Below are 14,617 nucleotides of genomic sequence, written 5' to 3'. Positions count from 1 at the left end.
AGCCAAGATATGGGAATAACCTAAACAGCCATCAGTGGATGAATAAAGAAAATGTGGTGTATACACACACACACACACACACACACACACACACACACTGGATTATTATTCAGCCATAAAAAAAGAATGAGATCTTGCCATTTGTGACAACATGGATGGACCTGGAAGGCTTAATGCTCAGTGAAATAAGTCACAAAGAGAAAGATAAATATCATTTGATATCATTTTTATGCAGAATCTTTAAAAACAACAAAAAACAAAGAAGCTCATAGATACAGAGTATAGACTGGTGGTTGCTGGAGGCAGAGGGTGAATGGTGGGCAAATGGGTGAATGGGGTCAAAAGGAACAAACTACTGAAATAAACAAACTAAAATAAATAAGTCATGCGATGTAATATAAAACATGGTGACTATAGTTCATAATTCTGCAAAACTGCAAATATTGCATATTGGAAAGTTGCTAAGAAAGTATATCTTAAAAGTTCTCATTACAAGAAAAAAATTTTGTAAATATATATGGTGAGGGATGTTAACTAGACTGATCATGTGATGATTATTTTGCAATGTATATAAAGACTGAATCATTATGGTGTACACCTGAAACTAATACAATCTTATATTCCAATTATACCTTAATACCAAAAAATTTGGGCAATTAATAAAACACTTAAATCATAAAGCTGAGTTCAAGTTTAGTCCCTAAAGAATATATTTAGTTTCCATATTCTGTTATAGTATCCTATGAAATAAATTAACTCAATCTAAACTACTTGATGATCATTATTTTTGTTACTTATTACAAACTATAAAGTTTATGTTCAAGATTGGTTATTGATGTAAGTGCCCTCAATTAAAGGTCTACACCTAACTATCTATACACATTAATGAAAACAATACTGCCGCAATCAGGTACAATAATTTCTTTCTATTTTATAAAAAAAGAACTTCTAACCTCACTCAACAATTAATCACATTTCAAACAATGGATCTGAAAAAATGTATTAGAGGCACATTTTTTAAAACAAACACACTATGAAACCTTGCTTTTAACGGAGTCAGTGAAATTTTTGTTTGTTTGCTTTTTTATGGCTATTTGGTTTACTTCCTTCTTCTGGGCAAGTTTAGTATGCAACTCTCACTCTTTAGACAGTCAAAAACCCACAGGTTTAAATTTTCTGAAAACTCAGCCTGGTCTTGCCAGCGGAAGACAACGTAACTAGCACCACAAAACAACTGTACTAAATTTTAACACTGTTCATTAACAGCTCCATTTTCCTGAGTTTGCGTTTGTTCTTTGGCATTGGCTTAGGATATAATCCATTTTTCAGAAGGTGTTCCTTGCTGAGGCGAATTTGAGCACCATGCTGAAGCTGGAAAGAGCATAAAGCTTGAAGAGGACGAAGCAAAGTCTGTGAAGATAAAAAAAAAGACACTAAAATAGTGTAACAAATCATATTGTATCTAGCTTTCTCTTCAGAAACAGGGATTATTATGTTTCTTTTTACTATTATTGGCTTTTAACTATGAAAAGTAATAGACACTCTACTAAATATGTGATGATTTCTAAATATAAATTTCTTTTAATTCATACCTTACATGAATGTGTAAGTGCTAAGGAATTCCAGTAAAAAGACACAAGTAGCTAATTTTCCATAGAGATGATAAAGTCCAAATTTAGTTTTACACATTAACATATTCAAACACCTCAAAAAACTGTGGCATTATAATAATTTAATGTGTAACAGAGTAAAAGAGACCTTTAGATACAAATTAGTTAATTCAGTTTCTTTTAAGATTTTATTTATTTATTTGAGAGAGAGAAAGAGGAGAGCACAAGTGGGGGAGGAACAGAGAGAGAGGGAGAAGCAGACTCCCCAATGAGCAGGGAGCCCGACGTGGGGCTCGATCCCATGACCCTGAGATCATGACCTGAGCCAAAATCAACCGACTGAGCCACCTAGGTGCCCTTAATTCAGTTTCAATCACAGAACGATGCACGTTTCCTGCTGCCTGAGAACAATCAGATGATGGCGGCAATGGGTAAGCGGTTTACTAATTCTCTCACATTGGTCCAGGGACCACATACAAGTTAGATATCCCGGTTTTGGTGCATTTGAAATAATTCTAACTATATACGTACCTGTCTAAATCCAAATACTGACAGGGCCAGTCATATAACATAAACATGTACAGTGGGTAGACCCATATGATAACAAAGAACGGTGGAGGTTAAAACACAACTAGAGCACATGCCCGACCTGAAGTTTTTCAAGTTCAAAAATTAAAAAAAAAAAATTCCCACTCTGTCACATGTTTGAAACATATTTTGAGTCAGATTCTTTCCTTGGGCCTGAGACCCCTGATCTAAATCTCTCAAATAACAATCGCCAACTTGAGTAAGCAAACTGTTTTTTAGAAATAAAAGGAACAAAGGAAAAAACTGACAGATTTAACTACCAAAATTTCACAACGTCTATGTGAAAATGTATTCTCTCTCATACACAACATGAGTGTCAGCAGAGCTTAACATAAGCTCTAGTTTGACACCAAACTCTTAGACACTGTCACCAGCATTTCCTTCTCCGTATTTATTCTTTTCTTCCTTATTAAAAAAAAATCCAAAATGTTATTCAAGGTGGCAGTGTCTCCAGCTAGGATTGTTACCTGGCTACCGACATGGTCCATATAATGATATATATGTGGAGGCTCTTGTGGGGGCTTCCAGAGATACTCTTTACAATGGGACGGACTCAGGAGGCAAAGGCTTCTGCACTTTCTTCTTGCCTGGAATAGGACTGTTAGAGGTGGGACAACCATCATGTGACTACAATGCAATCAACATGAAGATTAAAGTCAAATACATCTGATGATGGACAGAAAGACAGAAGAGACCCCTAGCCCTGGGCTGCTCACCTCAGCATTTCTTACACCCAGGAGAAAAAGCCAGTATATACCGTGTTCAGCCAGCAGTGACCGCTCTGTTATATGCCACCAAACGTAATCCCTGACACACACCAATGGGAAAGAGACAAACTTCTCGGAAAAACTCTGCACACCATTATTGTAGAAAGCCCCTTACATATGCTATCATGATTTCTTTTAACTTCTTCAAATAAGAGAGGGAATGTGGAAATAACTATGTATTTCTTTACAGAGTCAACACAGACTGACTGGATCCTGAAACATCATCCCTAGAAAACATACCTAGGACTATATATAGACTGAGACAATGGAAGTTTCCGTTGCTATGTACGACATTTATTAGATTCTTGATGGACAGAATACTAATATTCCTATTGGTAAGGGCCTCCAATGTTTACCTCCTGAAAATAAGATTCTATCAGTTTCCTGAGGTAATTAAGAGAGTGAGTTGCGGAGACAGATCTAGATTAGATCCCCACCCCATCTCTGTGGTACTCAGTAAGGCTGTTCCAAGTACGCCAGTCCTCCATCTTTGAGATTAGGTCGGCCATATCACTTGCTTTGGTTAATGAAATGTGAGCATGAATACTGTGTGTCACCTCTGGACAGAAGCTTTAAAGGAATGTATGATTCACCACGTCCCTTTATGCCTTCCTTGACGGAGGGAGAATGACATATCTAGATGGTGCCTCCACCAGCCTGGGCCCCTAAGTGACTGCAGCAAGCACAACCCAGGCGCATCCCACGCCAGCCCAGCCCTGGCGATCCCACAGCAGCCAGTGTGACAGGCACATAAACCTCTGCCGCGCTACGCCATTCTGATTTCGCAGCCGCAGCTAGCCTATCTTGACTGGTGTGATCATTACTAGCTACGTGTTCCCAGGTAAGTCATATAACTTCTCCTTGCCATTTTCTGAGGGAAATAATGTCAGCCTTAAAGGGTCATTATTAGGTTACACTAAGGGGATAAGCGCACCACGTGATAATAAATGACAATGCTTCTGTATAAACTAACAACATCATATTTGAGGCAATGTGAAGCTACAGGAGAAACAGACTGGTTCAGAGGAACAATGAAAATCCAAAATCTTCCACCTTCAAAATAAGTTCATTTCTAAAAGTTTATTTGGGGGGGAATCAGTGTTTTGTAAATCCTTTGTCTGCAGGGATAAAGTGACAGTTCTCAAGGGACCCTTACTGACCAGCTACTGTTGTCGAGCAGAGAGCTAAGGCACTTGGGCCGTGCACAAAGCTTTACCCCATCTACCTATACAGGCTCATAAGATAAACCTCCTAAGTAGGAAAGGTTCTATTACAAAAAAGATCCCTAAGCTCAAGACTTCCAAGGTGTGAAAAGCCCTGGTAAATATTACAATAGCTGAATGAAAATCACCAATCTTTAGTTCAAAATTGTTGTCAATTTATTGGCAAGAATTGGGGAGACAAGGAAGAACAAGGGGATTAATTCTCCTTGAGTTCCTGGTGTCAGGCAATTAACACACATTATTCCACCCAATTCCCACAATAGTACTAAGAGGTAACTATTTTTGGTACATTATAGATAAGTAAACATGCACAAGGAGATTATATGAATTGCTCACGGGCAAAAAGTGATGATGATAAGTGACAGGGTTTAATTCAAACCTGCTTCAAAGCTCACCCTGAGCTACTGTGAGTGTTTGAAAAGCTGCTAGCTTTTAGCTTTTTTCATAAAGGACAAGAATGAATCAGCAGACTAAGAAGGCTATTCCATGCCAAGTTCTTTATTTTGAGGAGCCCTACCTACCAGGATAGAATAAAGCCAGATGAAAAATTACTACTCTGCCCCATTGCCTTACCGTTTCATTAGGAGGCCCCTAATAAAGGGCTACTGGGGGAAACATGTATGTCATAGCTTTCCTCCTCAGGAAAGAGAGAAAACACCTACATTCAGAACAGACGGTAATTGTATTTCTCAAGGGAATGAACTGATATATTTTTTTAAATTGTAGCTAGATTCGAACAGGCTGGACTTGGGATTCCCCCACTGAGAAAGCTAACTTTTTTCTGCCAGCTATAATAATAAGCAACTTGGGATGTTCCATTATGCATTTCTTCTGCTCATGCTCCAGCCAAGAATCTTATCAGCACCTCCCAAATCACACATTGTCAAACACACTTTTTCGTCTCCTGGCCACTGAAGTATGACTACTCCTGGTGATCAAAGCAAACAGAAAGAGAACTGTAGGACCTCACTATTACTTTGGGATTTCGTGTGCCATTTGACCCACAGACAACAATAACAAAAGCTGAAGACAGGATGGATCCTGTTGCCATTCTGTATCTTGAACTTTGCCTGTTGTTGGATATTTTCTCAGAGCATACGATAAGCTTCCTGCTGGAATGGTACATTAACTAATACCAGAATCACGTATCTTATGAAACTGGAAGGAAGGAGCAGTAGGATTGGAAGCAGTAGTACAAAAATGATCAAAACCCCTAGCCCTATTGTATTACAACGACATTATTAAATCACCACCACTACCAACGTTAAAGCTTCTGTTCAGAATTGAAGTAAAGATCCTATTCCAATGTAGAAATAAGAGATGTAGGTCCATAGACAATTCTTTTCAGAACCCCAAAGAAGGAAAGGAAATAAAGTTTCAAATCCACAGCCAAAGAATATTACATTTTTCCCTCAAGATTTGAGCTTTTAATGGGTCCTTGGTCTGATGTCTGCTGATCATTGAGTTTTAAATCAACGAAAAGGATAATACAGAGACTGTACAGAAAGCAAGTTTAAATAATAGCGCTCAGTTTCATCTTTCTTTTAAGATGCCTAAAAAGCGTATATTACTTTTGCCCAAGAACATATAAACAAAATAGAAAAACAAGTACAGGGGTATATAAAGTGCTATGTTGATAGCTAGATACATGGTAACAGGTGATAAGGTTAGAGCAGAGGGAGAAAAGTCAGAAAACACTCTCTGGTCATTTGGGAGAAAGATGGATGGTCCCTCAAGAAATTTTTTTCTTTCTCAAAGGAGAGAGAACAGAGAAAGAGAAATTGCCCAGACCCAAAACGAAGTTTACTTACACAGATACACACACAAAAAAGCCTACTCATGAAAGCCTACTTCTTTCAAAAGAAGAAAAGCCTCCAACTCTGACATTTCCCATAGCTTAGGGTAGGGGGAGAGGGTAAAGGCAATTCAAGGCTTGCTTCTGGCATTCTTTAACTCTCCCTGCTCTGGATGTCTTTGGTTCTTTTTCTTGGTAACCAATCCAGTTACTCTGACCTGAGCTTTTGTCCATTACTGAAATTTCCTTCATGGCTACGGCATCCTCTTATCATAATACCCACAGCATATAATGAGAGACAGAAAGAAGGCAGGAATGAGTACTGTGTATGTGTGTGTATGTGTGTCAGAAAGAGAAGTTATAAAACCCCATTTGGTTATGCTCATTATCCTCTGACTTTTCTTCTTGAGTTTTATTTATCAAAAATCTTCAGTGATTAAAAAACTCTTAACAATTTAAGTCTTATTTTGCTGTTCTTTTTTCTTTTGCCTTAAGTGCAAAGTTTCCTACATGTTCCAAAAGACTGAGATGTTTGTGAGCTCAATGAACACTATTCTTTACTGATGATTATTAATTATATATGAAATCACCAGGCTTTCATGGAAATTAAATAAAATGATGATTGCAGGTTATAACCTTTTCATATTCTGCAGGCGTTTTTTTCTCAAAAAATTATCTTTTTTATACTCCAAGCCAAGTGGTGACTAAGATAAACAGAAAGTTGGTATACACCTTCTCAAATAAAACCACCAATGCAAGCAAAAAAAAAAAGTTGTTGTAAAATATTCTTTTAATTAAAAAGAAAAAAGCTGTGTACAAGAAAACACAAAATGCTAAGAGAAATACAAAATAATAAAAGAAAAATCTAACCAAAAAACCCTGTATTTAATGTCGTGCTACTTAAAAGCAATTTAGCTTATTACAAATGCTGTTTGCACAGCTTAGAATGAATATTTAAATAATGCAATCTGGATGCTAAACTAACACAGAAAAACACCAGAGGGGGAAAGAAGGTTATAAATGCACACAAATTTCTATCACAGATACATTCAATTTGACACCTGAGCTGCAAATTTTACAAGCTACGCATTTCTAAATTTTCTAGATAAAATCTAACCAAACTGCTTACTTTCAAAAACTATATAACCTTCCAAAGACATACCTCTTGTATGTAATTATTTTTCTCCAAAATGGAAAGAGCTGCAGCTGCACATTCCAGTGTAGAAAGGCACCTATTAGTTGGTTGCGTCCGAATTACATACTGGCTAGAAATGCTCGTTTTTAACTGCACCTGAAACGGAATAACAGGATGTAATTTTTGTTTTAAATTTAAAGTTATAAAGTCTGTGTTTTAACTGCTAATTCCCTTCCAAAATTGCCAGTTTAGAAGTATTAAATGTACTGGGGCATGCTCAATGGCTCAGTCGGGTAAGCGTCCAGCTCTTGATTTCGGCTCAGGTCATGATCTCAGGATCATGAGATTGAGCCCCAGGTCAGGCTCCATGCTCAGCAGGGAGTCTGCTTGAGATTCTCTCTCTCCCCCTCCTTCTGCCCCTCCCTCCCACCCCACTCACACTGTCTCTCTCTCTCTCTCTCTAAAATAAATAAATCTTAAAAAAAATGTATTAAATGTGTCAATATCTTCCATACATAATATCCTTTGGTTATTGTTACTGTTAGTCAAAGACGACAGTTATACATATATCTGACATTGAAAATACATGCAGAATACATGCAAATTCCTACACATCATAAGTAAAAAGACTAATAACCCCTTCCCAGCGGGCACAAGCATGAAAAGACACCTCACAAAAGAAAATATAAGAAAGGCAAATAGGCACATATAAGAGTGCTTAACATGACTGAATGCAAATTAAAATCACAATGAGATAACATTTCACACTCCCTAGAACAGTTAAAATCAAAAAGACTACCACCACCAAATGGAGAGAATATGGAGCAAAGGAAACCCTCAGACACTGCAGTGGAAGTGAAAAGAATTTAATCACTTTGGAGAATTGACAGTTGGTTTTCTTGTTTGTTTGTTTTTTAATGGTTTAGTCTTCCATCATTTCTTAATATAAACTGACAGGTGTATGTCTGCATGGGGGCAAGTGATTGAGACCTGCTAAATGGCACCGAGTTGGACATGAGAAAGGCAAAAGAAAATCAAATGTCAACATTCTGGCCTTTTGATTCCTATTTTAATTAAATGAAACTCAAGTAATCTTACACTCATAAAGCCATATTCCTAGTCCACAGTCTTTATAGTATCACATTTAAAAATGTGTGGGTAGATGAGAATTTCAGTTTTTACTCATAAATATGTAAGCAAGTGGAATGAAGTAGTGGTGTCTAAGTCTTAACACATAGCAACTTAATAAAATCAGGTGTTCTCTCTCATTTTCTAATATCTCTGAAGTTCCATGAGTCTCTCATCCCTTTAAAGCATTAAAACTCTCCCATCCATGGAACCTTGTCCCTCAGTCCCCTTCTTCCTTTCTTTTCTTTTTTTTTTTAAGATTTTATTTATTTATTTGTCAGAGAGAGAGAGAGAGAGAACACAAGCAGGGGAAGCGGCAGGCAGAAGGAGAAGCAGGTTCCCCACTGAGCAGGGAGCCCGATGTGGGACTCGATCCCAGGACCCTGAGATCATGACCTGAGCCGAAGGCAGACACTTAACCTACTGAGCCACCCAGGTGCCCCTCTTCCTTTGTTTCTTATGCAGTGCCCCCATGATGAGAAATATGGTTCTTCTACTCTGAATGCATTTTGTTTAAAGAATTCCCTACAACTTGTATCCTTGCTATCCTCAGAAAGAGGAAGGGGGGGGGGGGAGAGGGGGAGGATGGGAGAGAGAGGAAGGGAGAAAAACAAAGCAGGCATCATAAGAGATTTACTACAGAATGTATTTAGGTTTGGAAAACATCCTTTAAAGCATATTTAATAATGTTTTAGAAATAATCATATTAAAATTATTCTGCATTTCTACTAATGTAAAAGACGGAAAATAGTTGCAGGGAGGGAAAGAGATGGAGGAAAATGGTTCAGAAACGTGTAATGATAAAAAGAAAGCCTACAATTACATAACTGTAAGAATAATTCATAATGTTGATTAACTGTAATTACTAACAGCTTTGATATGGCATCAGGTCAACTAGAAAACAGAGTACAACAAGCTACTGCTTTCAGCACTCACATCCATCACTGGAGGAACTGATAATAAATATCTGATTACAACTAAAACTCAGGGCCTGATCTCACAATACTGAGATCACGATATGAGCTGAAAACAAGAGTCAGAGGCTTAACCGATGGTGCCACCCAGGCTCCCCGGAACAAATTTGATTTTTAAAAAAGAAGTTTTTAAAAAGACAAAATAAAATAATATTTAAAAAATAAAAAAAGTTTGATACTTCAGTGAGGAGTTTTACTTCTTACTGTGGCCCACAAGGCTGTATGAAATCTCAAAACTTTGAAATTTACCAAATGTTAGAAGACTTCAGAATGTCCTTCACAAATCATCTCCCCAGGATTTATCCAGTAACCAGATATACTAAAGGCGTAAATAACTAAGACCTGTCATATTATCAACATACATGTTATTAGAGCATGTTAATGCGATCTTCTATTATGTTTTTGTGCTGTATCACCTTCATCACTCCTGATTCAGTGAGTAAATGAGCAAGAACAAAAAGAAATCCTGTTGATCCATCTTCTTGAGAAGCCACAAGCAATCATAATAAATAATTTGTCAGAAAGTGCCTTGTCTTAAAAGTTCAGGAAAATCCAAGGCAAAAATAACCATTCTAATAAAAGAAAAAATTAATATCTGACTAAAGTATGAGGCTCTATTGAAAGACCAGGGTTATTATATCAAACCTGACAATAGCTAATCAATTAATCTCAATCAAGTCCTTTCATTTCTCAGTTCCTTCTCACCTATAAAAATCATAAAGATGGACCTGATGGTGTTAAAACCTTTTAGCAATCAATCCTAAGATTATATATAATATATAGTATTAACTATAATTATATATCATAACATAATTAAAATATCATGTAACTGTTATAATATGGACATACAATTATTATATAGAAACTTAATTTCCAAATATTAGAAGTCATGATGACTCAAAGAATGCTTCAGTAATTTTGATCTCTTTGGAAGCTGGTTCTCTTTGGGTTTGTTTGACTGCTCTTGATGTAACTTCTTTAGGAACAGGAAAATCAGTGGTTGGTTTAGAATTCTACTGGTATGAATTGTGAGCCTATAATACAACTCCCATTTTAGAAACAGCCAACTCTTCCAGGTCTTATTTCTAGATTTAGCATCAGATTCCAATGATTCTCTGAATTGGCTAAAATTTGAATTCCTGGAAACTCTTTTGTTATAAGGCCTTCCTTTCTTCTCTTCCATTAAATCTTAAATATATCTTTAACATACAAGAACACCAGGTAATAAGTCTGATGATGATGATCGCTGTTAGATGCCTTTAAAAGGGGCTTTTTCAAATGTCTCCTTCCTAGCATATCTTTAGCTGTTTTTGTCACAAGTGACATGCCATTAAAAATCTGGGTGACACAGCATGTACGTACAGTGGTTTAGTAATGGCATTTAGGGCCACAAAATAAGTAAATATCCAAGGCAAGAATATGCCATGACTTGTCTGCATAATATAACATAAGCATTTTTAAATAATTTACTGTAATATAAATTAGTTAATTCTTTTGTCAAACAAAATAAACTAAAAAAAGACCTCAAAATTAAAATTTTAATACATACCTCCAGGTCCCACAAATGTTTTATTTTTATAATTTGATTGCAATTACTTGTTATCTGTACTCGGGCTATTTTAAGCCAAGTTTCATTACTATATAAAACTATTGTGCTTCTCAATTATTAAGAATCACAAGACCTTCTAATCACTTGATCAGCCTCCTTGTTACAGGTTTCTAGGAAAAGCAATCTACTTTACAGTTGTTTCCTGAAACAACTCTAGTCTAGAATAGGCTGAAATAAACTCCCTTTCAGTAGCATCCTGAAGTCTTCACCACTGGAAGACACACATAAAAACCCTCCTTTCTTCAGCAGCCTTTCTTCTATGACCTTCCAGAAGCAAGATTCATCATCTGAGCCTGCGAGCGAACCTCTGAAAGAGAGGCACTAAATCTTTTCTCCTCGCCTCAATCTTTCAATCCCCTTCATTCCTTTCATTCCCTCAGTTTAATTCAACAGTATGACTTAATAGTGGTAAGAGTCTAACTTTGGCATCAGACAGTTGCCAGTTCTAACACAGACTTAGCCACTTATGTTCAAACTTTCATGCACTCACTGGACACTAAATGCCCTTCCAGATAATGCACACGTATTGTCACTTTTAATACTCACAGGGACCCTATGAAGTAAGTACTGTTATGATCTCCATTGTACTGAGGACAAAACGAAAGCTCAGAGGGTGAAGTAACTAACTCAAGGTTCTAAAATCAGGTATGGAAAAGCAGACACACGAATCTATAAAGTCTTATTCAAAGAGCGGAACTCTATCACCAAGCTAATAATTAAAGGTTAGGCAAACCTCAACACATGAAACAAATAAAAACAAAGCTATTCTTGTGGAAAGCAAAACTGAGGCACTCCTCAAGAATTTCAGGGTTCTTCTGAACACGGTTTTAAAATAATGATATAAAAGAAAGGGTCTTCTCCTACACAAGTATGAAAATTACTCATAAATAACAGCATCCATGCCTTGCTCCAACCCTGCCACACTCTGAAGCCTGCAAAATTCTTTCTTTCTTTTTTTTAATTTAAATTCAATTAGCCAATATATAGTACATCATTAGTTTCAGATGTAGTCAATAATTCATCAGTCGTGTATAACACCCAGTGCTCATCAAATTCCAGGACTAATGTTAAAACTCAGAAAATTTGATGAAAATAAAATTGAAATGGGCATTAGCTATAGATAAAATGGTAATATTAGTGCTACTTCCTAAATACTTGATTGTTCAAGTTTTTTTTTTTTCTGAGTTGGCCTGAGAAACGTCATTTCACAACAGAACTTCTATGGGAAAACCTATTTCCAAAATTTTCAAAACAAAAAAACCACACTTGTAGAATAGATTTGGTTTAAAATTTAGCACTTTGTTATACATCAAAATGAGAAATAAAGTTATGTGTTAATGCTTCAAAATACAAAAACTTTCTAAAAAAATACAAATACGCAATTGATAAGCCTAAAAATTAAGCACTTACAAATTTCAATTTTAAGCAACTCTAAATGATACAAAATTAAATTCTGAGTGAAATATTTAGCCAAATATCTTGATCACTGGTTTATCTTGTTAATAAAAATATTTAATCTACCACTGTCTTTCACTAACCTCCCAATTTAGCCATATCTGAAGTCACTGAGAACTGTGAGTATGGAAATATATCCAGAAGCAAAGTACAAACACAAAGATTCATGGGATCACAGAATTGGAAGTAATCTTTAGATCTCCTTGTTCTAAGGTGTGACTATTTTTCAAAAATTTTTGAATTCACAGAATTATCCTAAAGTTTAAAGTAATACTGAAATATAATAATCTCTCATAATTAAATAAAAAATTTTATTTGAATTTCTAAGCCTCCTCTTTTAAAAATAGAATTAATGGAGGCATGAAAACAAAAATTCCTTAAGATTATTGGCGATAATAACCTTAAAGTGATTTTGGTAAATTAACAAAACTTTATGCCATGCAACAATGCCAAAAAAGAAAATCACTATAGATTACAAGTCTTTGCATTACTTTCTGCTGTCCCAATTCCTATTTTTTCCAACAGCAGTTACTAAAGACAAGTCTCTGTTGAACAAGTGCTACAGAAACTAACTTTTGTAATATCCACTAAAACTCAAAATGTCCAACTTAAATACGCTTACAGATATGCATTCTTTCATATTAGGTTTCTATCAGTTTCTATCCTTTATCAAGAAACTTAAATCAGAAACTTATTCAGGAAATGAGAAACTGACGAATGAACTAGTCTTACCTAAATAATAATCAATTTTAGAATGCCTTGCTAATCAAACATTTTTCACCAAAGATAAACTTCATTTAACAATTAGCAGTTCTATCTGTTTCAAAAGCCGTCACCACAGCTTGGTAAATGGCTATAGAAAAATGAATCATAAATTAGCCTAGGTGTGAAATAAAGCACATATTATACTATTACTTCATAAGTTTGTTTGCCACCTAAGACTTTTATTTTAAAATTTACTGAGTTAAATTGTGCATTTTATTGATTAAAAACATTTGCTTCTTCTGTAACTTTGAATTAAAATAGTGTGTATGAATTGGGAGGCCGAAGGCACAACTAAAAGCATGAGATGGGGAGTTAGACACACCTAAATTTAAATCTACATAATAGCTGTATGACCTCCAAAAAGTTTCTTGAACTCTCAGAGCCTAAAACATTAACAACTTCGGGGGATGACTGTGCTTTAAGGAGCTAGTCTCTATGAAGTGTTTAGCAACGTGCACCCTACAGTAAGCAGTCCCTACAGGCCAAGAGGGTGAGGAGGGTGGTTGCACTGAGGCTGCTGATGTGAATCTGGAGAGTGGTGGTGGTGATTCACAATGCTTTCTTCACAATCTAATGAACAGGTGTGAAGCTCTCCGATTTACTGCTATACAGCCAGATGAACAGCCTGGCCAAGGGTGTGGAATGAGATGGAATTTAGGCCAGAGCCAGAAGTCAACTTTTACAATAGGTAGAGAAAAAGTAGTCTTAGAAACAGAAGAAAGAAGAAGAAAAAGAAAGAGGTTTTACTGAATACCAGAAAAGTACAAGCCACTTTGCCAGGTAAATAAAATATTCCTAGTTAGAAGCCTGTAAAAAAAAAAAAAGAAAGAAAGAAATATTTTCACTCAATTTATTATTTATAGGCAAGGAAAATACTAGGTTTTTACTCTTTCACCTTTGAAGTATGTGATCTGAGCATCATTAAAAAGTGCCATCATCAGCAAAATAATTAGATCTTGTATCCGTATCTTTAGAGCTTTAAAACATTCCCACACAATACTATATAAACAAAAGATAGACCAATAATTTGTAAGCATTCTTGAAAATCACTTTTAAAAGAAAAAATTTTCATTTCTTGCATGAACTTGCATGATTATTTTATCTACCTAATGCTTTCTACATATTTTCTCATCTTCCTATACCTCTTCATGTGTGTGACTTATCAGTAATGTTTAATTGACTTTACAACAGTGCAGACAGACATTAAAAAAAGTAGGTTAACAACAGGTTGCTATGTTCCTGTGAACAATACAAAGAACAGGATACCTAAGTAGTAAGAAATTATGGCTTGCAGAGTATCAGAACTTCTAAGACCTGGGCATATTTATAACTAATTATTTGACTTTTTGTGTACAACTGAACCAAATATGTAGAATTTTAAGTATCTATATACCACTATCTCAATTACAGTCTGTATTTTATTGAGCAACACAGCAACAAACTAACTAAAAGGAGACATACGCTATGTTCACAGGATGGAAAACTAAACTGTAGAGATGCTAATTTTCAAAATTTGACTTATGAGTGAATGTAATCTCAATACAAATCTTGAAAGGTTTTTTGTGTGA

At 35.8% G+C, this 14,617-nt stretch overlaps 1 protein-coding gene across 1 annotated transcript in view; it reads right to left on the bottom strand.

Moving 5' to 3' along the window:
• Window positions 1-237: 237 nt before the first annotated feature.
• Window positions 238-14,617, bottom strand: part of DTWD2 (DTW domain containing 2) — a 97,186-nt gene continuing 82,806 nt past the window's right edge. The window contains exons 5-6 of the mRNA XM_032425218.1: window positions 7,146-7,274; window positions 238-1,410 (exon numbers count right to left, since the gene is read on the bottom strand). Of these exons, the coding sequence (XP_032281109.1) occupies window positions 1,240-1,410; window positions 7,146-7,274 (300 nt within the window). The 3' untranslated portion in view covers window positions 238-1,239. The remainder of the gene's footprint in view (window positions 1,411-7,145; window positions 7,275-14,617) is intronic.

Source organism: Phoca vitulina, unplaced genomic scaffold (genome assembly GCF_004348235.1).
Source record: "Phoca vitulina isolate PV1807 unplaced genomic scaffold, GSC_HSeal_1.0 scaffold32, whole genome shotgun sequence".
Taxonomy (NCBI): Eukaryota; Metazoa; Chordata; class Mammalia; order Carnivora; family Phocidae; genus Phoca; species Phoca vitulina.
Note: the sequence above shows the minus strand (reverse complement) of the source record. Positions and strands in the feature narration are given on the sequence as shown.